Below are 27,896 nucleotides of genomic sequence, written 5' to 3'. Positions count from 1 at the left end.
CAAGCGAGCTTCATCATTTTATGAAACATTTAAACTGATGGTGCCGGGCCAAAATTCTTCTGAAGTGTGCATAAATAATAGACGCACATCATCATTCCTGAGAGAAGATGACAGATCCATTGCATCAAGAACTTTATAAAACTCGAGCTCCAAATTAAAAGAGGAACAATGCAAAATCCTAGTGTGCGGCAAAGACCATCCAAATTAAAAGACACACCGTTATGCTGACAATGTTTTTAGCAATTAACATTAACATCAGAGGCAGATCTCCCGTCTAAGCAATTGTCAGCATTTGTTTTTTTAAAAAATCTGCACAAAAGCCTCAACTTCAGCATTTTTCCAGGACATGAATCCTCCTTGTCAACATACACAATGCAAATTGATTCAGTATTAAAACAATTAGATCTGACGATTTAATTTCTCAGTCTGTTACTCTTTGTCTTGCATTTTTAGTCATTTTATTGACACAACTGGCTTGTTTTAAAGTGACACATTATTTAGCTGAATGCCACTTGTGATCTGGGCCTTTTGTCAACTTCTCCACTTTTATAGACTAACGGGAATATTTAAATGCACCAGCAGACAGGGCAGGTAACTTAAGTATCCCAAGAATTTCCAGGGTCTGTTCAGTTTGCTTGTTTGTTTGCTTGATTTATTTATTTCCACTTTAGGACAATGATGGAGAAGACAGAACACATTGTTTTCTATAGATAGGCTGGATTTCTGCTGAAAGCAATCATATACCAAAGACTGTAAGAGGAAGGAAGTGGAGGAGGGTGAGGAAAAGAGGAGTGAAATCAGCTAACTCAGGTGTCTGTGATGGGATTTGTTGCCTCTTTTCTTCTTTCTTTTCTCTTCCTCAGTCTCTCTCCTTCTCTTTCTCCCACCAATTCATACCTCAGTTTGCGCAAGTATATTAAATTCCATTTCAGTTACTGTGTTAGCGCAGCACATCTTGGATCACTTATGTTTTTGGCTTCCTGGATGAAGTTGTCTTAAAGGGAATGCAAGATGCTAGCAGCTTTCAGAATTGCTAATCTCTTCCATGCTTTCCCCCCAACATTTATAGTAAAATCAAGCTGGTGATGGGCTGTCAAAAACCCAGATGAATGCTATGGTTTAAATAACAGGAAGCTGTTTTGGAAAATCTGATAATTATAGATGGACAACAGTTCAATTAGCACCTCCACTGTTTGGATAATTAGTATGCTCATTATCACAGCCCCAAGCATGCCTTTTTATTTTGCACAAATGTCTGAAGAAGTCCACTCTCATGAAAGCAACCATCTATCAAACAAAATCACTGAAGAAATATTTATTGAACTGGAAAACAATCATGTGAAGATAATAGGAAGGTTGGGGACGTAGCAGAATGGCAGTGCAGTTTCTTTTTATGACCATGATGCATTGGAGAGCCAATGGTTTAGTTAGTCCTTATCTTGCTGAAATAAAATAAAATTCAAATGAAGGCAGAACAACATAAAGTGTTTCCAAAGCTTTAGGTTCTGTTCCGTATGTGCTAAGGATGAGTAAATGATGAAACTAGCAATTAACAAACCAAAGTAAACACAAGTATAGAAAGATGCCAGCTGCCTCTGGTTTAAGAGACTTTGGAGAAGGGAAGAATGCCTTCAAGAGATGAGAATCCTAATAAAAATTGCACAGGAAAAGGCTAAAAAATATTCCTAAAAGAAGAGGTCTGGGTCCAAATGTCATTGGTTTTAATACTGACCATATTAGTTATTACTGTATTTGCAGTGCCTTTCGAGCTTTGGGAGAGATCTGCTTTAAAAAGGGGAAGACGAAGATTAAAAACATCATTTTGACTCAAACTGAACGTTGCGACTGAATTTTAAAGAAGCACAGCAAAGGCGCTGTTCCCATAACATTATGCAGATACATGGATCCTAGGGAAAGCCTGACAGGATGAAAGGGTTTCATGACAACAGCTGAAGAACTTTCCGAAGGCGCTCACATGTCTCCAAAAGGGCAGAATCTTCTGTTTCAGACTTGTCATATTCCTTCATCAAAGCTTCCGCTTTCTGTACAGTTGTATCTCGAGCGTTTCCTTGGAGCCCTTCAAGGTACCGCAGCAAAATGGAAAAATACTTATCGGGGACCTTTAAGAAGAAAAGGAAGAGAATGTGAATGTACTGTTCAACGAGCAGCCAGTCGTTCAATGGCTCTTGGCACATGCAAAGCAATAGACGGGCATGACGAAGGAGAGAATAACTTCTCTTGTATTTTTTTTTCAATTGGAATGTTTTCATGGAGAACAGTGCTAAAGTCAAAAGATTTCACGTCTTAAAGCAGTTGGTTTGTGATGCAATCCAGAACAAGTTAGCAGACTTTTATTCAGCCTCCTTTTCCCACATGGCAAGGGGTTGGACTCTGTGATTCATGAATACTGGTTTTACCAAAGGTGAGAGATAATGAACAAATTAAATAATACTGATGCTCAGAGCAAAGAAGACAAATATCAGGCATACCTTTTCTTTGTCATACATGTGTGTCAGGAGCCACGTTTGCCTCGTCTTCTGAAACTTCCATTCTTTGGGGTTCTCAGACCAGCTGCAGAAAAACAGGTGAAAACTCAAACAAATCAAGCAAGGTAAGATAGAAAGTAAACACAAGCTTGTATATTTGGGGTCAGCAAATCCCAAGACATACTCAGAGTAAACACAGGGGTCCTAGATTACAGAAACATTCTCACTCACTTAAAGGAAAGCTATTCAAGAGCTCAGATGTCATTCCCACCTTGACAAACAGAAATGGACCCACCCACAGTTTAATCGGTGGCTTATATTTTTAGTTGGATATATGACCATTCAGGCCACGACTGATGCCAGGCACATGAGACTGATCCCCATTATGGTCTTGTCACCAAAAGGCAGCTGACAAGGAGAAATAGGAAGTCAAGGTTATGGTTATGTTCCTGACAAGAAACCATGGATTAGGGTTATGAGGATAACAGCAGCAAGGTCTAGGTTTGTGTGTCTTCCCGTGTCCTCACACCAAACCAGTTTCACAAGTCCCATGTTTTTTTGAAATTATTTGGCCCAATTGTTCTCTGGCCATAAAAAGAATTAGCTCCTCCTGGAAGTGCCCACAAATGGCAAATTACCTTCCTGGCCCCCTTAGCATATCAAATAACACTACCTCCATATTTTTCAAATTTCTCACTACGCTTGGAGTCCCCTTGTGGAGAGAAAAAGCAGAATATAAATACAGTAAATGCATTTATTTATTTACAATACTTAGATCCTGCCTTTCTCTACCCCGAAGGGGACTCAAGGCACCTTACAGTCAGACAATAATTTAAAATGTCTTGACTGCATTATACAATTAAAATACATTAAAAATAAAAACAAAAACTAAATACATTAAAACATTATAAAACATTACTATCACTATAAACCACACAATGTGCAATCATAGTCTGCAATCATGTAATCATTATCATCATCATCATCATCATCATCATCATCTTCATTATATAATAACAATTTTGTTCCTCTGTCATTTTTTGCACCAAAAACTTTGTTTCATGTTGATCCTCACTTCAGTACACAGGTTAACCTTTCATGAGACTGAACTGGAAAATCAAATTCAAAGCATAAAGAAGGCAGACACTATGTAAATTAAATTATTCAAAATCAATTCAAACTACTTGCAAATGTTTTCCAAAATGCCATACTTCAATGATTAAAACATACAGAAAAGGTTCCTGGCTCTGTATATGTAAACACTAAACTACAGACCAAGCAAATGTTATGGAAAAATAATGTGGTTTGAAAACCAATGCAAATGGCTGGGAGTTGAGTGGAAGTAAAATTCATCTTCTTATATCGTTGAAACAACATTTGAAAAAATAAAAATAAAATCTACTGTTGCCTTTTTCTGTTGTATCACTGGGGAGAGAGTAAGAGTTAATTCTTACATAGAATGGTACTATGGAAGATACTGTGCTGGAAATGTAAATGTCAATACCTTAAAATTGTATATTCATGCACAAAGGGGGAAATCCAATTTTGTGAAGCTGTTCAAGGAAGGCAGATAGTGCCTGATCTTAACTTGACACAAAAATATTTAAGCTCCAAAAATCCACTGGAAAGGAAATTCTACAAAAGTGCTAATGTAACTCAAATACTGTCAAGATGAATAGACTGAAAAAGATGACAAATTAAATCTATCCTGCCCTGGCAAACAAATTGCTCATGGCAATCACAAATGGGGCCAGGAGGCTTTGATGAGAACTGCTGGACTAACTGCTAAATATGAAAATATCAGCCTTTGTTTCTAAAGTCCTTGAAATCACTAGAAAGTCTGCTAACTGGGCTGCATTTCCACCCAGAGTTCTTAAAGAAGTCATGGATATCTTAAACATGAATGAGAATGACACAGAGGAAGCAAGCAATCACAGAACAATGCCTATTTTTGTGAGCATCAATAAGCCAGAAGGAAGTCAGGAGAATCCTGGTGTAAGGTTTACAGAAACTAGACCCAACACCATATTTCTTGCTGAAAAAAGGAAACTTGGCAAGTCTGTCCAACCTGTCTGTGGTTTTAAACTCAACACTGGATATGCTCTTCCATCTCAGTCAAATGTGAAACAGTGCTGGAGACTTGTGAAGAGAAGGGAGGCTTATTCATTCAGGCTCTTGTTGACAGAAAAGGAGGGAGAACACAACAAATGTGGAAGTTGGACAAGAATTCCAATTCGCTACCATTCTTAGCAAAGCAGAAGTACAAGAGCTAAAAGGTAATTCTCATAGTGTTTTAAGGAGAAAAGTCAAACGCGGCAAGCCAAGAGGAACCCGGAAGAGAAATGTGAGTAGAACTTTCTTAATATCACTCCCATCACTCAGTGTAGATCCAAAGTTCATCCTATGTAGAATATACCCAGTAAAATGGACATGTTAGCGCTCTCATGTAAAGTCAGAGACTGAGAATGGCCAAATGACCAGCTGGTTCAAGAAGCAAAGTCAAAGGGTTGTCTGAATGGAAGGACATATGAATGAAATGTTGTCCCCAAGGCATAGATGAGTCCAGTGGAAGCTGAATGCTCTCTCCACAGCCCTGTGATGACGCTACAATAATGCCTGGAGGTGTCTAATACAACTTCAATCCCAACTTTGTATGGGCTGCAGAGAGTCCTATCTGCCCAGGATGGAACTATTTAACAGACCTCATCCTGCTTCATCCTGTGCCAAGTGTGACACAAGACAGATAGATGTGCTAGCTGTTGTGCCCAGATGTCCGTGTTGTTTTACACCTAATTTGGATCGGCCTAAGGGCGGAAGTCAGCCTTCTTAGCCAGCGATGCAATGTTTAAGGGAGAAAAAGCAACATATTTTGCTTCCCTCCCACGACGATCCTCTTGTGGGGTGGCTACAGAAGGGGAAGAAGGGCCCCACGTTCTGGCAGAAGCCCTGTTCAAGCATGCGGGATCATTTACAAACAGGGCGGTTAATCCCTCTCATTTATACACATTTTTTTATGATCATCGGGCGATGGATATGTTACCAGCCTCAGGGGGAAGAAAAGAAAAAAAAGCATAATACTGCTTCGTTTTCTTCTTCCCTCGCAATACCACAATGTCACAAATGGCCTGATATGCGCATTAAAGATATTTTTGGATGGGAGGAGATCAGGTTAGATGGAAGAGAATCTGAGCTTGGCTAAAACTGACAGCTTATTTTGGATATTACTTATGGATTAAAAGGTTTTTGAGTCGGTTTCTTTTCTTCTTCTTCTTTACTTTGAAAGGATTTCCATTTCCCCCCTTCTCTTTGGTTTCATTTGAATTATACAAGGAAAACAACATAGGAGAACATAACAGAGGAAAGGTCTCCCATTAAGATACCCAAGAAGAAAGTAATGTGCCCTGAGGAAGTTTATAAGCCCCAAAATTGAGTGGTTTCTCCCATTTCCACTGACACTTTTCATTTTTTTTCAAACCCACTATTTTATGAGGAATGGCTCAGGAAGCCAGTTTAGGAAAAGAAAGGTGACATTCTTTATTTTTATTTCGCATCAAAAGCATTGCATAAATTAGTACTGTATAAAACTGATAAAAATAGAAGGAGCACAAGCGGTTAAATATCTTTTGACCAAAAACGGGCAACAACAACGGCATTGTCTCTAGCCTCCAACAATTCTTCCTCTTTACATGCAGCAGGGCATAGTGGACATGCATACAGATGCGGGGTTGTGTGTTCTGCTCCACAGTCACACAAGGTGGGGGATTCTTTTAGGTAGTGTCATTTTGCCAGGTTGTCTTTTGATCTGCCCACTCCGCTTCTGTGTCTGTTCAGGGACATCCAAGTTGCCCATTCTTAGTTTGCCCCTGGAGGAAAACCCACCTATTGTCAAAGGTGACATGGTAACTATCTTTAAATATCTGAAAGGAGGTCAAGCGGAAGTTAGAACCAGCTTGCTTTCAATTGCTCCAGAGATTAGACTCTACAGATTCAAATTACAAGAAAATAAATTCGAGACATATTAAGAAGAGATTTTTGATGGTAAGAGTCATTCAGCAGTGGAAGAGACCTCTGCAGAAGATGGTGGAGTCTCCCTATTGGGAGATAGAAGTTGGATGGGCATTTCTGGGGCATACTTTGACCATGTGTTCATCTGTGGTGATAGTTGGGTGAAGTGGACCTTGCAGTCTCTTCCAACTCTACATTTGCTAATCCTCAATTGTCTTTGATACCAACTCTGGGACAATTACCCTGTGAACTCATTATCTCTAAAATCTCCAACACAAATTTTTAAGCCAACAGCAAAAGGACGTTCTTTAGATCCAACCATCGTTAGAAAAGTGACATCATGAGAACTGCAGCCCTTCCAAGAGAACTATTCTAGAAAGAACTTTTGGAAGCATTTGTGCCCTGCCTTGAAAACATCACTCATGCGAAACCAGCCTAGAGAAGCCATGAACCCACACTGAACCCCAGGGAGGATTTTGTTTTGGTGTCGCTAGGATGCCAAAGGCCCATTTGCAGCCTGGCATGTTTCACGAGGAATTTATATTGTCTAGTTACTGGGGAGGATCTATTTTAAGGGGTTTTTTGACCAGGCAACGACTCTGCAGCTGGCACCTTCAAGGAGGAGTGTCATCTCACTTAGCACTTCATCAGTTGCTCCATCTAATATGTATGAACAGATGTTTCTAATATAATTCTAGCTTGTATATACTTGGATTCTCAATTAATGGAGAAAAATGAAAACCTGGACTTGCAGTGGTCCGGTTCCAGGATCTTAGTCAACTGGAGCGAAACTTCAGGGAAAGGGAAAGATTTCTGGACGAGCATTATTGACATTATGTTCTCTAATGAACAGGACATACTATAAATTCCATGAGGCTGGATATGGACATGTTTTTAAGGGGTGGGATACAACATGATTCCAAAATAAAGTGTTATAAAGAACCGAAGCTGAACCTGAAGGTTTATTTTAATATGTGTATGTTTTAATATATGCTTTTTATTGTTGCCTCGAGCCAAAAGGAGAGTTGGGAAATAATAAAAATTTATTATTATTATTATTATTATTATTATTATTATTTCATATACATACAAGGTAAATCCCATTTTATTCTCCCCCCCCCACTTTGTTATTGAGTTGCTGCAAATAAAACTCAAAAGAAATCAAAATACATTTTCAAGCAGATGTTATCAGTTTTTTTTAAAAAAAACTATGCCTTTTCTGGCATCATCCTTTTAATGATAAATGGAAGGAATAACATTTGATTAAAATTCCTCTTTGATTTGATACATATCCTTTTTATTATTTTAACTCTGGGGTTTGGAAACTCTAATGACTCCCCAGAGTGTACTGATTAATAATCACGTTCAGCTGTTTAAAAATGTTAATTTTATCTCTGGTCGACAGGCTTAAACACTTCCCTGGAGCAAAGAACTGCTAGTATATTACACATGGTTGGGTTTAACTGAGTCGCTTTCCAGCTTCCCAGGAGTAAGACTGTTAAATCTTTACAAGATATAGTATAACCAAGAAACATCAGTAAATCACACTAGGTAAACATATATATATATACACACACACACACTCATAGAAATGATTTTTTTTCCACCCATTCCACGCCAACATGGTTTTGAAAAGATTTATGCATCCCACACACTGGTCCTATGCGACAAGAAAAAGAAAGGCAGCATTAGAAGAGGGCCAAGGCTTGAAAAGAGCCTGAGGAAACAGACAAACCAAGTGGAAAAGCAAAAAGTCCTTTTATTTTAATTATCATAGAAAATAATTATGTGAATGCCCAACAAAGGTACTCCATCTGTGATAAGCCTTTCCCAAAGAGCCTCATCTGATGCCTATATTCTAGTCCTACTTGGGGAAGATCCTTTTATTTCCATGGTCACTTTAAGAACTGTTTTAGTATTTCAATAACTTTGCACGCTTTTCTGCTGCTGGATTTAATCTGATTTTATATAATACAACCTTTTCTTCTTTATTGCTGGTTCTATCTTCCTTCTACAGTCAGTTACTATTATTTCTTGCCATTGTTGTTGCATACTATCTTACTATCTATTTTTCCATCCATCTATCCTATTTACTTGAATCTCATGCTCACCTTTTTTGGCTAAATGACTTCATCAAAATTGGGGTGCACATTAGATTCACATCATACGGTCATCTGAGCTAGAGCAAAAGGGGAAACAGCTCCTATTTAAGAGGCCTCATCTCTATAATATTCGATATGTCCACAATTCATTCAGACAAAGACATTTCAGAATCCTGTCACTAACGCCTCTTACCGGTTACAACATTTTGCCACCTGTACGACTGAAGGTGTGATCTATATTATTTTTTGCCCCTGCTCTCTTATGTATATTGGCGAAACGAGCAGACAAGTTAAACAACGAATCATCGAACACAAGAGCAAGATTAGAAATCATTCCGCTGATTCCATTTTTTATAAACATTTTGCTGATTTAAATCATAATGCAGAATCAATCCGGGTGCTGGTTTTAGAGGTTGTCACACCTCCCTCTAATTTGGATTTGGGTACTAAATTACTACAGCGTGAAGCCTTTTGGATTTTCACCCTTAAAACTGTACATCCCAATGGTCTGAATGACACCATTTCATTCCAATGTTTCATGTAAATTATAGTGTATAGCTCTTTAACAGTTTCATGACTTGCTCTACCTGGGTTGGCCCTTTTTAATTGCTTTACTTTATAAACTTGTTTCTATCTGTTGGCCATGTGCTTGCTACAGAAACATACTTTTGCAGGGCACGGCCCTTGAGAACCTGTTGTAAGTACCTAGGCCTTTTTTTGTTATGTATACCTTACATGTTATCAAAATATGCAAATGTTTATCCCATTTGGGACATGTTCAAGCCACTTGTGTATATTTCCTGTAGATCTACTGTTTCACTGTATAAAACATCCGAGGAAGCATTGTTATTGTGATGAACTTGATGCCCACTTCATTACTCTCTACAATTCTCCACCTGAGGAAGACTTTAGTCGAAACCGGTCGCGGATATCTTCGTACAAGAAACTGAAAACTTATTCAAGAGTAACTTTCTCTAAAGTAAGGGATTTTATGCCCTCAAGAGAAGTGTGGGTATCTTCTTACAAGAAACTGAAAACCTCACTCAAGAGTATCCTTCTCTAGAGTAAGGGACTTCATGCCCTATTTGTAGTTTGATAGTCATCAGTATTCGTTGGCAGAGAAGTCTCAAGACCTTGTAAAAATACATCTCCCAGGATTCCATGACATCGAACCAAGGCTATTAAAATGGATTCACTCTACAGCAGCAGTGTTTCTCAACCTGTGGGTCCTCAGGAGTTTTGGCCTACAACTTCCTGAAATCCCAGCCAGTTTACCAACTGTCAGGATTTCTGGGAGTTGAAGGCGAAAACATCTGGGGACCCACAGGTTGAGAACCACTGTTCTACAGCATAGATGTGTCACAAGGTTTTCTTTTCCATTGCTGGAAGCTTTGGTGCTCTAAAACTTTTGATTTTAAAGAAGGAATTCTAGGCAGGCAGAAAATGTAATGCATACCTTTTTGGCCAAATTACAAAGAGTGCACCTTTTGCTTCTGGGCATTGAATTTGGCAGCAAATGCTTATTTTGGTTTCAGGGTTATGAACACTGAAGTGCACATTAGGTTTGCTGGCGCATTAGACTTGAGTAAAAACTCTATCCATCCATCCATCCATAAATACATACATATTTTAATAAAATTTGCAATGATCTGCACACAATATGGATTCTACTCTCCAAATTCCATGATTTTAAATCAGTGCTATTCAGGCTGTTTTCTTCCTGAATCTCACCAAATCACTGAGCTGACGGCTTTTAATATGTGCTTTTTATTACGATGATGTATTTTAACTATGTTGTGTCCTGCCTCAAGCTGCAACCAGAAATAATCCCCAGAGCATCACTTTTAGTAGCATTAATTTAGGCATGAGACTTCCATAAAAATCCTCCCAAACTGTAATTTTACTGATATTTTAGGGAAAATCCGGCCCAATAAGAAGCACAGTCTGATATAAACCTGGTTCCGTAAGGATTCCTACAAATAAACATAAAGCCAATCTCTCTGGTTAACCAAACACTAATGGTTTCCTCTTTTCTTACGTTCAAGGCCCCTTTTGGTTTGCTAAAGGGATAGCCAGGCAAATAGGAAGCTCACATCAAGTCTGCTTAGTAAATCCTGAGCTTCTTACATGGCGTGTGGCATTTAGTTTAAATGTCAATTAAACTAATGTAATTACTACATATCCTGAAGTTTAATGAATTGCTAAGAACATTCATTTATGCAACATTTTGTTTTACTTGAAATAAAAATCATTAGGAAGGGAAGTATTTAATATTTGGGGGGTGGATATTAAATTTGTAAATGAAACAGTTATTTTACAAGCAGGCAAACATTAGTTCTCAAATATTTTTTACACCTGTTACGTACTTTTACATGCAAGAGGAAATGCTCACAGCAGGATGCGGAGCTTCAATATTAATCCAGTTTTACAGCTGTTATGCTTTATCTGAGAATGTTTATGACTACAAGGATCCATGGACCAAACTGAAAGGCTGAGAGGGAATGGGAAAGGAATACTTGTTTATTCAGCAGCTAACTATATATATATATATATATATAGAGAGAGAGAGAGAGAGAGAGAGAGAGAGAGAGAGAGTCCCCATACACTGGAGGGATAGTTGAAATGTTTAACAAAACAATCATTATAATCATAGGCGATACATTGTGGCTGAGTCTGATTGTCTTCAAGGGTAGTCTTGGCGATAGGACTGTAACTGTAGAGATCTATTTTGAATCTGCATGGTCTTTCTTTCACAATGAGGACATTGATTTCCAGGTGGAAGAGGGTCCCGACAAGGGGTTCCTTGTGGCGCCTTCTTCCTCTTGGCACGTTTCTCCCTTTCACCCTCTATTTGTAATTCTTCAAAATCCATACTATCATTGCTAACAGATGACCTCTTCAGAGAATCATAGAATAATAGAGTTGGAAGAGACCACGTGAATCATCCAATCCAACCCCCTGCAATGGAGGAAAAGCATGTTCCAATGCTCAAGGGCCAGGGCTTCCCAGTTCTCACCCAGTGTTTATTTTACATTCTTTGAGGTCAGCTTTAAGCCCATCTTTAAACCTTTTTGATATTCTGTTTTCCATTCTTGAGCTGAGAGTAAAGTAGCTGCTGCTTTGGGAGATGGCGATCTTTGGGGCTACAGACAACAGGGCATTCGGTCCAGCAAAGTGGATGGTGGAGGATCATGGTTTCGATGCTGGTGGGCTTTGCTTTGATGTTTGTCCTCCTGTTGTCTTCCCAAGAGATTTACAGGATTTTTCAAAGGCAACACTGATGGAATCGTCCCAGAAGTTTAGAGGGACGTTTGTGGACAGTCCATGTTTTGCATGCAAACAACGGAGTTGGAAGGACAACAGCTTTATAAACAAGCATCTTGGTATCTCTAGGAATGGCCCAATCCTTGAACACCCTCTGCTTCATTTGAAAAAATGCTGCGCTTGCAGTGATCAGATGGTGCTGTAGTTTTGTGTCGATGTTAATGTTGATCATTAACAAAGCAATGTGGTGGCAAGAAAGTAACTCGGCTGACATTTTGGGGCAGACAGAACAAGGCTTTATTTATTTATCATGTCAGGAGCGAACCAAAACGGTTGTATTGTATTAAAAAAACCCAGACAAACAAACAAAACACAAAGTTTACAGACTTGGTATTCTATTAAATGTCCTTTGATCAGTAGCTGGCCACTTGGAGTGCCTCAGGTGTTGCTCCAAGAAGGTCCTCCATTGTGCATGTGGCAGGGCTCGGGTTGCTCCAGAAACGACCAGAAGAACAAGGCTAAAGTCCGTATTTCAAGCTCAAGATTACATCTTGGTGAAACATTTACTTTTTAAACTAATCCCAAAGCAAGCTCACCACACTTTAAAGATCCAGTATAGAAGTACTAGAAAGCCTATAAATGCATTTGTATTAACATTTTTTTTTCGAGTCAGGAGTGACTTGAGAAACTGCAAGTTGTTTCTGGTGTGAGAGAATTGGCCATCTGCAAGGACATTGCCCAGGGATGCCCAGATGCTTTACCATTCTGTGGAAGGCTTCTCCCATGTCCATGCATGGGAAGCTGGAGCTGACAGACAGGAGCTCACCCCACTCCCCAGATTTGAACCACCGACCTTTCGGTCAGCAGTCCTGCCGGCACAAGGGTTTAACTCATTGCACCACCGGGGGCTCCTCTGTATTAGAAAATAAATTGTGGGGAGGAAATAAAATCAAGGCTCCAGATAACTGGTACCTGCTAGATGAGATCCTAATCTATTTTTTTCTTCAAGGACAATTTTCCAATACAAACTCCACATCACTGATACTTGAATAAACATTTTATTATATTTTGCTTCATTTTGTTTTATTTCTTGGTACAGAGCATTCTCCAGAAAGTGCCTTGATATATTTTGCAGTGGGCTCTGTAGTTTCAGCTCTACACACCACAAAGCAATGAAGAATTAATGCATCAGCATTATAAGAATGTTTCATTTCCTATCAAAGGTGTTTATTTATATAGCAAGTCTGGAATAACTGAATTACCTCCTCTCTTTGTGGGGTGAATGCTCACCTACATATATCTTTATCTATCTCTCTAAGCTGTAGATGTAAATGTTACAGGCAATGCTTCTGGGATTTCATTACCAATTCTAAACTTATTTCTTTAGGCTGAGGAACTGGTTAAATGGAAGGCAATTGTTATGTACCTAATGAAGTGAGAATTTGTCTACTCAAACTCATTGTACAAAAAAGTCTTTAAGATGCCACATTTCCACTTTTAAAAAATCAGATATATGAAAAGAGGAATTCTTGTGGAACCACTTTTCGACCTACTATTATAAGCCTGACTGAATTAATTTAAGCTAAGTCTTTTTGAGCTCCTGGTCTTGTCAGGACTTTGCAAAATGTGATTTCTCCCTGTACTGTGGCCCCAGGCCCCAAGATTTAGGAACAGAAACGGGTCCCCTGCAGACTTTGTATCCAGCAAGTGTGTTTAAATAAAGGACCATAAGACTTTTCATTATGGATTCTGTTCAGTATTACAGGTTGTCTCATCAATAGCCCCCAAATTAGATTGATATTTTGATAGCCTTGCTTTGTGCAAACATAATGCCAGGATACACAGCTTCAGTTGCCTAGTACTTACAACACTGAAACAGGCTTAGGATTGTGAAGTGGTTAAATGGATTAGCTTTTAGCAGGAGCAGGATGGACTTCAATCTTTATTTTTCTCTGAGCAGCAGGAGCATCACTCAAAACTTAGCCCTTTCAAAAATTATGTTTATTCTGGCTTTAATTTTAAAGCCAGTTTTTGGTGCAGGTGGAGCTATTTTTCTCTGTTTCTTTGTGTGAAGAGCTGCTATATGTAGAACTAGAAACTCACAATTCTGCACGACTAAACAAGCCCCAAACCACATCTTAAGGTACATCTACAATGTAAAATGAACGCAGTTTGACACCACTTCAATCGTTATTACTCAGTGCTATGGGATGTTGGGAGTTGTCGTTAAGGCTAAAGATTTATAACTCCCATAATTTTATAGCATTGAGCCATGGCAGTTAAAAGTGATGTCACACTGCATGCATTCACAGATTTTTTAATAAGTTCCAATGTTTAATTCTACTTTAATATTTTTATGATTTCTAAGTTTTAAACTATATATTGTATTTTGCAGACTGGTTTGGGTCTCTTTTCAAGAGAGATAAAGCAGGATGAAGATGATGTTAATAATAATAATCATCATCATCATAATCATAATCATCATCATCATCATCATCATCACACAATCCTAGACACTTGGGAAGACACAGGTCGCAGGTTCGAATCCGGGGAGAGGTGGATGAGCTCCCTCTATCAGCTCCAGCTCTTTATGCGGGGACATGAGAGAAGCCTCCCACAAAAACATCAATTCATCCGGGTGTCCCCTGGGCAACGTCCTTGCAGACGGCCAATTCTCTCACACCAGAAGCGACTTGCAGTTTCTCAAGTCGTTCCTGACATGACCAAAAAAAACTTGGGAAGTGTCCGACGTGTGATCCAATACAACAGCCCGCAGAGTGTGTGCTGTGGACTCATCTTGTTGTGTTTCAAATAATAATAATGATAATAATAATAAGTAGACATTATTATTATTATTATTAATATTATTATTATTATTATTATTATTATTCTACAGTACAAATATACTCTATGGCAAAAAAGGACCCCAAATATGCATTGCATGCTGGCCAATTGCCTCCTTCAACAGAAAGCCTTACTGACACAATCAAATTCTCATTTTAGAGCAAACATTCTGTTGGAGCACACATTTTAATACAGTCAAGTGTAATAAATTGGAATCTTTTACAAGAAACTCTTAAATTAGGAAAGGTCAGCAGCACCAGATGAGATGGTGCTCTCAGCATCAGAAAAAAGCCATCCCGCAGGGATTCCAAAATTTTGATAGGTGTGGGCTGGGAGGCCAACCTGCAGAGACTCTGGCAGCTTTACGCAATTAAATCCAGATTCTTCTCAGTATGGGTCCTTCTGGACCTGTCGCATAAGCTCATGCCACATTTTTTTGGCACAATGTATTATATAAATGTAACCAAACAAAAAGAGATAAATTTCCATGACTCAAGCAACCAAGCAAAACAATAATAATAAGACAGCATGAGAGCTGGGGCAGAACCTAGAGCAAGGAATCAAAACAAACTCATTCCAGATGTCAATGCCGTGTTTTATAAAATGGTGATAGAGGCACAGGCAACTGTATCTAGATCTTTGCTTTTGCATGCGGGCAGGTAGGGAGAACTATATCTCTGTGCTCTTCTTGGAAAACGGTAACGTTCCTTGGGACCAGAGATCTGAAATAAACATAAGACAGACCGTGTGGTGAAGTATCCACTTGGCAATTCCTCATCAAGACCTACATCCTAGAGGGGCATTATTATTATTATTATTATTATTATTATTATTATTACTATTTGAAACACAACAAGATTAGTACACAACAAACAAGATCACTATGCTGGTTGTTGTATTGGATGACACATCAGACACTTTCCAAGTGTCTAGGACTATGTGATGTATTGGCGAATAATGCGTGCAGATCCCAGTAGGGTGGCCTTTTGCAGCTGATAGATAGTAATTTTGTCAGCCCCAATTGTGTTGAAGTGCAGGCCAATGTTTTTAGGCACTGCACCCAGTGTGCCGATCACCACTGGGACCACCTTGACTGGCTTGTGCCAAAGTCTTTACAGTTCGATCTTTAAAGCCTTGTATTATGTCAGCTTTTCCAGTTGTTTCTCTTCAATCCTGCTGTCGCCTGGGATTCCAACATCAATGATCCATACTTGGTGTTTTAATATGATTGTGAGGCCAGGAATATTGTGCTCCCAAACTCTGTCAGTCTGAATTCGGAAGTCCCAGAGTAGTTTGATGTGTTCATTTTCTGTAAGTTCTTCAGAATTGTGATCCCACCAGTTCTTTGTCACAGGCAGATGGTAGTTGTGGGACAAGTTCCAATGATGATGATGATGATGATAATATCATTAGCCATTTTTGATTAGTGAAATGCCTACGTAACTATTCCTGCACAGTGCCATTTGCTCCTGGAAGAGGGCTTGGAGAGAAGGAGTAGAGAGTCCTCCCCAGTCCCTTGAACCAACCGGAGACATCTTCACCTAGGTCAGGCCTTCATGGATGCTAAGAGCCACCAACAAGACCTCTCCAGTTTTCAGATCTGACTCCTCCCCTTTTCCCTTTATCATCTTCTTATCCTTCTTCATCTTCTTTCTTCACCACCACCTCCTTTTCTTTCTCATTTAATTCTTAGTTTTCTTCTCTTCTTTTTCTTCTTCTCTTTGTCCTCTTTTTCTTCTCCTTCTTCTTTCTCATTCTCCTCTCCTCCATTTTTTCCTCTTCTCTTCCTCCACATCTTCCTCTTTTTCTTCCTCACTCCCCTCTCCTCCACCACCACCACCTCCTCCTCCTCCACCACCTCCTTTTCTTTCTTGCCTTACTCTTCCTTTTCCTTCTCTTCTTCATTCCTTGCTTCTCCTTCTCCTCTTTCTCCTTCTTCCTCTTTGTCTGCTTTTCATCCTCCTCTTCTTCCACTTCGGCAGTGTTGTGGCAACCTCTTTGTAGGTTAATGGCAAGATTGCTCTCCGTGGTTCTGAACCAAACCCAGATCCCTGGACTGCATTGGCAACATTGGTTGTGGTCCTGTTTTCTCTCCGGATTGCTGTCATCACTCACCTAAGATTGCACACAAACTTGGCTGAGTGATGACCTGAAACAGATGATGGATTATTTAATGGACAGTGCCTCAATAATACATAAACCTTAGGAAATTCATAATACTCACATTGTAAATAAGGGGAGGAGGCTGAGACACAACTCAAGACATATCTCTTCTGGCAGGAAATACTCAGTTAATTTTAATATGTATTTTAATCAGCATTGTATCCATGAATTTTGACCTGCATTTTAACTATTTTAATAGTTATATGTATTTTAATAGTCGTGTGTTTTATGTCTCTGTTTTAACCATGTTGCATTCTTTGCAAGGAGAGGCAGGCAATGTTGTTGTTGGGAGAGTATTTGCCTAGTGAATTTGTGGGAAAAGAAAGTTCGGAATTGGGTGGGGGCAATTTATCAATTTATATAACAAAAGTCAAAATAGCCATCCATCCATCTAATCTATGTTTGTATGCATTTTCCAAGATGGCTCTCACATACAAAGAGCATTGTGAACTCCATTAGCAATGGATCTGGACCAAACTTGACACACAGATCCACTATGACCAACTTTAAATACTGAATGGGTTGGGGGGGGGGGGTTACAGTTCACCCCACATCCAGAGAGCCCTGTGACTCCCATTGACAATGGGTCTGGACCAAACATGACACACCCATCATAACCAATAGAAGATACTGGAGGGATTGGGAGAAATTGTTCCACAATGTTAATTCCACTGGTAATATGGACGATGAAATTGGATTGCGATTTTAGTTAAGAGATGCATTGGATTGCTATTGATGGGCCAATATTGTGTATTGTGTATGTTGTTTTTTATGGTTTTTAAACTGAATACTGTTGATTGTTGTATTTTGTTGTAAACCGCGTTGAGTCGCCAATTTAGGCTGAGAAACAGCGGTATACAAGTACAGTAATAAATAAATAAATAAATGTTGGGAGTTATGGTTCACTCACAATCAAAGAACACTGAACCCCACTGATTACTGATCTGGATCAAATCTGGAACACAGACTCATCATGACCAAATTTAAATACTGGTGGGGTTTGGGGGGCAATAACAGATGGTGATGGGAATTGTAGTTTACCCACATCCTTATGGGGCCATTCACAAAATCTTTACAAAATACCTAAACCAGGCATCGCTGGATATCTAAACCAGTAGAAATAGTTAGAATTTGAGGGTTCCCCCCTCTCCCCATTATTCCTTGACTGGTTCTCTGACAGTGATATGCTTATTATAATGCCAGGAAAAACCTGCAGCAAATATTTCTGCTTGAACAAATGTTGAACACAAGCAATATCTGGGGTGATAATACTATGCAAATGAACACACCCCATTATGCCTACTTTACCATGTGCTAAACCAAAAGAAAGTTCTAATTGGCTTCTTTTTTTCATTCTGAGATGGTGCTTGACATGGTTGACTTTTTAAAAATGTAATGAGGCGGCATCCTTTTAATACAAGGTGCACATGGCTGGGTTAATCTGCTTTTTTTAGCACAGGTATTCACGCTCCTTCAATTACAAGGTGTTATTAGCATCAGAAGTCACTTTAAGGTGTTTCCCCTCAACCATGGAAATTCGTAATGAGCATCCCATTAAGTTATGAGTGATTTCTGGTTTAATGTCTCTTGAAAAGGATTCTCAAAATAGTCCCCGATGGCTCATGGGCTTTGAATGGAATGACTCAGGGTGTATTTGCACTACAGATGTAAGCTGATTTAACACACATTCACTCTCTCCTGGGGAATCTCTGGCATGTGAAAGAGATTAAGGAGTCTCTAACAGAATATTTTGTAGCTGCAGAAAACTACAATTCCCAGGAGTAAAACATGGGGGGGGGGGGACATGGAGAAAGAGAACAAGTAGGGGCTATGGGGAGTGACCGCGGTAGGAAGTATAACACAGATTTAGAAGATACCCTCAAAGTCCAATACCCTTCAGACAGGAAGACACATTCAAAGCCCTCCCATCAGACAGCCATCCAGCCTCAGTTCAAAACCCTCCAAAGAATGGGAGTCCACTGGAAGAAGCCCCCAAAGGGCATCCAGTCTAACCTCCTTCAGCCAGACAGGAAGGCACAGTTAAAGCCCTTTCAACAGACAGCCATCCAGCGTCAGTTCAAAACTCTCCAGAGGAGGAGACTCCACTGGAAGAGGCCCCCAGAGGGCATCTAGTCCAACCAAACCCCTTCAAGTAGGAAGGAACAATCAAAGCACGCCTGGATAGCCACCCATCTTCATTTAAAAACCTCCAAAGAGTGAGGTGCAGATGCTGTTAAAGTATAGGTACTGCTATAAGATTTATAATTTGCACAATTTTTATTGAGTTCCAGTAATTATAAGTAAAATGGATGTATTTCTAATTAATAAAATAAAATCTAGTGAAAACTATGTTTGTGATTAACTGCATGGAGTGGCTATCATAGAATCATTGACCATGTGGGCCACCCAGGTTGGCCCCCTGCCAAGAAGCAGGAAAATCACATTCAAAGCATCCCTGATAGATGGCCATCCAGCTTCTGTTTTAAAGTTTCCAAAGAAGGAGCCTCCACCACACTCCAGAGCAGAAGGTTCCACTGCTGAACAGCTCTCACAGTTAGGAAGTTATTTCCTGATGTTCAGGTGGAATCTCCTTTCCCGTAGTTTGAAGCCATTGTTCTGCGTCCTAGTCTCCAAGGCAGCAGAAAACAAGCTTGCTCCCTCCTCCCTATGACTTCCCCTCACATGACCATAACGTCTCCTCTTGACCTTCTCTTCTGCAGGCTAAAAATGCCCAGCTCTTTAAGCCACTCCACATAGGGCTTGTTCTCCAGACCCTTGATCATTTTCGTTGCTCTCCTCTGAACACATTCCAGCTTAGAGTCAACATCTTCCTTTAATTGCGATGTCCAGAATTGGGCACAGTATTCCAGGTGTGGTCTGACCAAGGCAGAATATAGAGGTAACATGACTTCCCTGGATCTAGACATTATACACCTATTTTTGCAGGCCAAAATCCTATTGGCTTTTTTTTTTTTTGCCACCACATGACATTGTTGGCTCATGTTTAACTTGTTGTCCACAAGGACTCCAAGATCTTTTTCACACGTACTGTTATCAAGAATAAGTAATAAATATTATTACTGTTATCAAGCCAGGCATCATCCCCCATTCTGTATCTTTGCATTTCATTTTTTTTCTGCCTAAGTGGAGTATCTTGCATTTGTCCCTGTTGAAGTTCATTTTGTTAGTTTTGGCCCATCTCTCTAATTTGTTAAGATTGTTTTGAATTCTGCTCCTATAGAGGAAACCGCTCAGAAATCTACTGTAGTATATAAGAATTGTAAAGGAGAAAAATTCCAAACTTTGTTTACATAATAAAGATTTATATGTGTGTGTGCGCGCGCGTGCATATAGAGCAGTGGTTCTCAAGCTGGGGTTCCCAGATGTTTTTGGCCTACAACTCCCAGAAATCCCAGACAGTTTACCAGCTGTTAGGATTTCTGGGAGTTTAAGGCCAAAAACATCTCGGGTCCCCAGGTTGAGAACCACTGATATATATATATATATATATAGAGAGAGAGAGAGAGAGAGAATATAGAACATGGAAATCATATATGGGGTTTGTTTTAACCCCTGGCTTGCTAGCAAAGCTGAATTTCTGTGTTGTGAAAGGATGCATGTCTAAAAAGCGTGTCAGCAACATGAAAAATTTGGAAATTTCAGATCTAGGGACTTCCAAATTTTGAAAGAGCACAAATCTTGTTCTAGTTAAATTAGTATTAGCTGTATCAACTGAGAATGGGTCGATAATGCTCCTTACAGCAGCAGACTGTTGTCACATCAAAGAAAAAGCATGCTGTCTGATAGTTGGAGTGTTAATTCTTCCACAATCCTCCCCATCCATAATGAACTGAAGAAGATCTGTAAGAAGCTTAATATGGTTGCTGAATTAAACAGCTCTTTTCTGGGTCATAAAAGCAAAATGACACTGCCAAAGGTCGGGGGCTGTAGAATACAAATTACAGACACCTTGCTTTCAGACAGAATTAAACCTTCTCATATTTCCCAAGAATTTAAGAACGGCCTTGCTAGATGAGACTGAATGTCTTGGCTTGGACTCTCTTGTCAACAGCAGATACTTAGATATTGGCTTGAATCACAGAATCACAGAGCTGGAATGTGTCCAGAGGAGGGCGACTGAAATGATCAAGAGTCTGGAGAGCAACCCTTATGAGAAACGGCTTAAGGAGCTGGGCATGTTTAGCCTGAAGAAGAGAAGGCTGAGAGGAGATATGGTAGCCATGTATAACTATGTGAGAGGAAGCCACAGGGAGGAGGGAGCAAGCTTGTTCTCTGCTTCCCTGGAGACTAGGACACAATGGAACAATGGCTTCAAACTACAAGAAAGGAGATTCCATCTGAACACGAGGAAGAACTTCCTGACTGTGAGAGCCGTTCAGCAGTGGAACTCTCTGCCCCGGAGTATGGCGGAGACTCCCTCTTTGGAAGCTTTTAAACAGAGGCTGGATGGCCATCTGTCAGGGGTGCTTTGAATGCAATATTCCTGCTTCTTGACAGAGGGTTGGACTGGATGGCCCATGAGGTCTCTTCCAACTCTATGATTCTATGATTCTACATGGGCCATCTAGTCCAACACTCTGCCATGCAGGAAAAGCACAATCAAAACACCCTCAACAGATGGCCATCCAGCCTCTGTTTAAAAGCCTCCAAAAAGGAGCTTCCACCAGACTCCAAAACAAAGAGTTGAACTGTTGAACAGCTCTTACAGCCAGGAAGTTCTTCCTAATGTTCAGGTGGAATCTCCTTTTCTGTAATTTGAACCCACTGCTCAGTTGATTCCAAGTCTCCAAGGCATCAGAAAACAAGATGCCTTGGAGACTCCAGCTTCCTCTATCTCCCTGAGTCCCTTCGGGGAGATAGAGAGAAATATAAATAAGGTTTTACTATTATTATTATTACTAGGTCATGAAACTGAGAATCAGGATGCAAATCCTCCATTCAGTCATGAAGTTCACTGATCAACAATTAAGGTCATTCAAAAATGACACGGATCAAAAGAAGCCAGTGATCCCTTGTTTTCTCGACTACATTGCTGCAAATATCTTGCACTAAAATATATTTCATAGTACTGTTCGAGCATACACTCATCTAAGAACATTTGAAAAAAAGGGTGAAGAGTCCCAGCCGTTCTCCATGTTGAGAATATTGCTGCCGTCATCCCGCTCCCACTCCATTATGAGGATTATATAACAAAAAACACACACACATGGCCCCCAGCTTGGAATGCCATTAATTTCCTCCCTCCATGCCGAAAAGTTGACAGCGATAATTTAGACTGTCTGAGGATCCTGCTCTTTGGCAGAGCCTGGAATGATTCCAAATGCTAACTTGTATTTAGTAACCTTCTGGATTTCGTGAGTGGAGACTTGGTCCCTGCTTGGAAAAAAATAAACACTCCCTTGTGTTTATCCAGATTCTATAATTGGCTGTAGGCTGCTATATAGAAGACTTTTTTAAACTTTAACTCTAACCAGCCCCCAGAATGGAATTGTAAGTCCTACACGCAAATAGACTAATTATAGCAAATAATTATCTGAAGTCTGGAACCATTCACTTTCTCTGGCATATAATTACCAAAACCCCGGTATGCAAATATACAGCTTTGTTCCTCATTGGGTTTTATTTAAATGCTCTTTTATATCGACCAAATATCACATAATACTAGTCCTCAAACCAAACTGCATGATTTTCAAGATACTTGCTTATATAGCAGACTAAAACAAAAAAAGATATTTGGGATACTGAATGCCCTGCATCACTTTCTGAACGGAAACAAAAGCAAGCCGGCAAAGAGCAACTTGGATCCCAGCCATACCTTTTGTAGATGCATGCTCACATGCATCCCATGCCAACTCAGGTAAGGCTTCCTATCAGTAAACAACACCTCAATGAAATAACTGTAATTTATTGCTATATGATGGCCTGGAACTTAAAAAATGTGGGAAGTTCTGTATTTTCAAATCTAAAATGACACTATTTTTGTTTATTTCTATGGATGGGTCTTCTTAATAGGGTCAAACTTACGAAGTTAAGTAGTTCAATGCCAATTCTAAACCTGAGGGTTTCTTAGGCACTTCCTTCTTAGCGATGACCCCTGCTTCTCGCATTAATCTCTTTTCCTCTTTCTTGCGCTCTTTTTTCAACTTTCGTTCCAGTATCCTCTTCTCCTCTGGTGAAAGATCTTGGTCTTGCTCTTCCTTTTTCTTAAAAACAAAACAAAACAAAAAACACACTCAGTCCATTGTTGATTAGGAAATGCCCTTCATGATGAAATACTGGTTGAATGTGGAAGGGGGAAACAATGAGGAAGGGTGCAAAGCATCTCTTTGACACACTTGAACCAGACATGAAATATAATACAGTACAATGTAGCAGCAAAAATAGAGGAAGAAAAGTCTTTAGGGAACTAAAATAGCCGAAATATGCCAGTTGCCACCAGGAAGGTGTTTCATGATGGGTTTGGATCTGTTCCTGAACAGCCAAGATACAAGGGCCCTTCAATGCTTGGGCCCTGAGTAAAAATATAAAAGAACACTATAAAAACGATCCTTTTGTTCTCTCCACCAGAGAGAACATCACTCATCTGGACAGAGAATTCACCCATTTATAATATCTCAGCCTTGTCTATTCCAAGCATTATAGGGCCTTGTTCAACTTATTCAATGGAAATAAGAGGATAATCTGTATTTCTGTACCCAATTATAGATTTTTTTTCTTCAGACATGTTCACTGGGTTCCCTTGGCCCCGATCTTCCATCATCTGTTTACAAGATGCTTGAGTTCTTATTGGTTAGACCAAGCATGGGCAAACTCCGGCCTTCCAGATGTTTTGTGGAAATGAAAATGAACAAAATCTGGCTACCAGTATTAAAAAACTCTAAAATTAGAACAGCACAACAACAGAGAGGAAACAAACAAGGACTCTAATCACCTCTCAACAAAAGATTGCTCCAGGCACTGCCAGGCAATCAAATGCTAATCAAGGTAGTCAGTTGAAACATTCATACCTAGCTCTAACAGAGTCCTTTGTCCCACCCTGGTCATTCATAAACCCCTTTTTCCTAGTTCCAACAGACCTCACTACCTCTGAGGATGCTTGCCATAGATGCAGGCGAAACGTCAGGAGAAAATGCCTCTAGAACATGAAGCCCTATATACACCTCCTGTCACATCAGCACTTTTAATCTTGTACCCATTCTCTGGCCCGGCCCAGTTTTATTGTGTTTAGTGTATTGTGCCTGTTGTTTATTTTGCTTTATTCTGTTTTTAATTGTTTGATTTGCTTAGATTGTATTATTGTGTTGTGTGTTGAGGCCTCTGCCTGTGTAAGCCGCATCTAAACCTTCGGGAGATGCTAGCGGGGTACAAATAAAGTTTAATAATAATAATAATAATAATAATAATAATAATAACAACAACAACATGACCATATAGCCCGAAAAAACCTACAACAACCCAATAATAAATAATGACTGACATAAGTACACATTACATTTCTAAACAGTGGTAAAAATAACGTGGGCAAGTGCCCTGTTTGTTGGCAAACTTTATGCCAGGCTTTAACCTTCTGACTGGTTAAAGCCAATATCTTGATTGAAAAGCCTGGACACAAACAGGAAAAACAAGAAGGCACTCATTCCTTACATACAAAGCAAGGGAACAAATAGATAAGAGGCCTGATAACTTGTTCTTGAATCTGGCTGGAAATTAACTTGGCTGCTTTGAGTTGATTTCTCCTTGCTTCCACTCACATTCTTCTCTGTCAGTCTGTTGCAATACTACCTTTAAAGACACTGTGACCCAAAAAAATGTGAGGACAAAATCAGAACTCCGCTAAGGCCCTTTAATTTATCCATCCACTCAGAACTGTTCAGAAGAAATCTAAGTGTCAGAGATAGATAAATATTTGAGAACAAAGCTATGCCTGTAGTCAAATCTGCAGCACCTTTCCTGGAGAAATATTGACTGTAAGCATCAAAGTAAGGGCTGCATGTGTTCCCAGAGCATTTTTGAAAAACAGTCTATGACAGGATGCAGGGTCTTTATGTAATAGGCAATTGTTTAGAAATCCTATTTGTTGAAACAAGCAATCACTTCAGGACAGGATGAGAAGATAGAGGACATAAAAGTATGCTAATCGCTGCATTGTTTGTTAAGATCGAATCAAAACAATGAGATGTATGTGACATGTAGAGCAATCTAACGAACTTGTTTATTTATGCTTTAGATTCAAGTGACTCTGCTCCCTCTGACAAAAGAAGCCTTCCTGCTTCCTACAGAAGAACCATAAATGCTTATCGCTCTCCTTCCTCCAGATTCCCTAATCAAAAATCTCTTTATTCTTCTCCCTGGCTCATGTTTTCCACAATGGAAAAAGACGAAACAATAGTCCTGAGGAAGGAACACCGGACCTTGATTTGGGCGTATCAGATCGACAAGCAATTCCCAGTGTTGTTCTCTTCTTAAGGAGTTGGCCTGGATGAAGGGAGTCAAGGCTCCTAAGCCAAAGTAAACAGGGAAACAACCCACACCAAACATATTATTAATTTGTATTAATGCCCGATTCACACCACTTTTAGATTCTAAGCCTTTTGAGTTCTTCTTGAAAGAATGCAGGGTATTTTTATCGCTCTTGAAAAGCCACTAATCACACTGTGCCTTCTCCTCTGGATGATACGCTCCCTCCAGTTTTCAACAAACTGTGGCAAATTTATTGAGACGTTTCATTTAGAAATACATCTACACATATTTTAGGTTTGTCCAATGGAATGCCTGACCGTAATTTAAGGGTTTAGTACATACAGTAATATTAAAGAGTGGAGCCAAGTCAAATTCAGCTCTGAGCTAGCCTCTTCTTCTTAAAGAATGCTTCTGAGGAAAAGCTTCACTGGTGAACCATTATGGGGCATGATTCAGGCTGGACTGGGACCAGGTTCAGATCATGCCCAACCATGAAATTCACTGGACTAGCTACTTTCTTTCAGCCTAATAAATGGGAGCCCTTTATTCTGTCTTTCTCTAACTTCTGTGCCCTTTTTTGTTGGTTTTGGCTGTAAGCTTTGTAGGGCCAATGATGCTTCCCTGGGCTGAGGCTTCATGGTATTTTAGTGATGTTCTGAGGATTTCATTAGATTTACTTGCTTTTCAATTGTATACTTTTTTTGTAAGTGCCTAGATTCTTCTACATTTTGGTAAGCTCCTCTTTCTCCTAAGGAAAAAGAAAATGGAATGTTATGAGGAGATGCTCTAAGCCAGGGGTGTCAAACCTATTTTCATTGAAGACCACATCAGACCTATGGCTGCCTTCACAGGGCCAATGAATCTATAGATAGAGAATCTGTGGAGACAATGAATCATAGAATCAAAGAGTTGGAAGGGACCTTGTGGGCCATCCAGTCCAACCCCCTGCCAAGAAGCAGGAATATTGCATTCAAATCACCCCTGACAGATGGCCATCCAGCCTCTGTTTAAAACTTCCAAAGAAGGAGCCTCCACCACACTCTGGACTAACTATTAATTTTTTGCATAGTGGTCAGTACTCTTTGCTTTTACCTAATTTGGGGCCCCAGATGTTATTGAATGGCAACGCCCATCAGTTTTTATTGCCCCCCATGCAAACTTGGGATAATGGGAATTGCAACCCAAGAGCACATGGCTGATATCTAATGATGTGAAGACAGGAGTTGTGGTCAACCATCTGGAGGGCCACATAAAATGGGATGGCAGGCCAGATTTGGCCCACCCTTGGGCCTTCAGTTTGATGCAGGTGATATACAGAGATGCATTCTGATTTTGAGAGTCCTTTTCTTTCAAGCTGGAAAATAACAAAAATATTGAAGGTCACAAATAGAAGAGGAAGAGAGTCCACTGAAATGCTATGCCTTTGGCTTCAAGGTCAACATAAGAGTAAATTATAAAGGTCTAGGCTAGCATAGCATCATCTAAAACTTTAAAGTGGGCTTCTAGCCTCAATCCGGGCACAAGGTTTTACAATATGTTCCTTCAAATAACCTGTTGATTTGTGGCAATCCCATGAATTGCACATGAGTACTTAGAGGTGGTTTGCCCATTCCTTCCTCTGAAATACAGCCTACAGCTGCCAGTATTCAATAGTTGTCTCCTATCTAAGTACCAACCAGGGCTCTCTTTGCTTTGCATCCAAGGTAAGATGAGTTCTGGTACCTTTGGGATATTTAGGCCTTAATAGATCATAGAATCATAGAATAATAGAGTTGGAAGAGATCACATGGGCCATCTAGTCCAACTCCCTGCCATGCAAGAATTGGTCTGGAAATGGATGCTACGGCCTGAGTTTGGATGAAACAGGTTAGTTCCTATCACTCCATTTAATAAATGCTAAAAAATTCTTATAGAGCAGTATTCCAGTCTAATTTCAGAGAATAACAGTGATGCTCTGAGACATTCATTATTTCTAAAGGTTACCCTGACAATCTTTTGACGGTCTTTATGTGCCTTAGCTACCCACTTAGTTAGGCTGTGATCAGGTCGTGTCCCCATTGACTCAGAACAAAGGCTCACAGACAGGGATGCAAAATAGTCATATCGGGGCCAAGTATGCAAGAATTTTTACTGCAATGTGGAGTACTGTGTCACAGCTTGATCAGGAATGCAAACCAATAGTGGCAGAGACACCCACATCTGAAGGGCATAGAGCTCATAGCATGCTTCTGAGCAGAGAAAACAGTGAACTTAGAAAAGCTTTGGGATTCAGAATGGAAAGGTCTGAGGAACAAGATTAAGCAGCAAAGAGAGTCGGGGGGGGGGGGGGGCGGGTGTGGTTGAAAAAAGCAACTTTTATAAGTTCTGGTTGCTGGTGGTCGTAATAATGCAATAAAACTGGATTATGTGTATAATCTTGCATTTAAGGAACACTTTCCTAATACAAAAATTAAGTTTATACAGTCCCCAAGTTACGAACAAGACAGGTTGTTCTTAAGCTGAATTTGGATGTAAGTCGGAACAGGTACTCCAACCTATCTCTCTCTCTCTC

At 39.8% G+C, this 27,896-nt stretch overlaps 1 protein-coding gene across 4 annotated transcripts in view; it reads right to left on the bottom strand.

Annotated features, from left to right (window-relative positions):
* Positions 1–1,300: 1,300 nt before the first annotated feature.
* Positions 1,301–27,896, bottom strand: part of LOC132782136 (uncharacterized protein C7orf50) — a 112,484-nt gene continuing 85,888 nt past the window's right edge. For all 4 annotated transcript variants that reach the window (XM_060786836.2, XM_067461302.1, XM_067461301.1 and 1 more), the window contains 3 exons: positions 22,910–23,088; positions 2,490–2,571; positions 1,301–2,120 (listed from right to left, as the gene is read on the bottom strand). In XM_060786836.2, the coding sequence (XP_060642819.2) occupies positions 1,938–2,120; positions 2,490–2,571; positions 22,910–23,088 (444 nt within the window). In that variant the 3' untranslated portion in view covers positions 1,301–1,937. The remainder of the gene's footprint in view (positions 2,121–2,489; positions 2,572–22,909; positions 23,089–27,896) is intronic.

Source organism: Anolis sagrei, chromosome Y (assembly GCF_037176765.1).
Source record: "Anolis sagrei isolate rAnoSag1 chromosome Y, rAnoSag1.mat, whole genome shotgun sequence".
Taxonomy (NCBI): Eukaryota; Metazoa; Chordata; class Lepidosauria; order Squamata; family Dactyloidae; genus Anolis; species Anolis sagrei.
The sequence above is the reverse complement of the archived record's forward strand: the minus strand, read 5'-3'. Positions and strand labels throughout refer to the sequence as shown.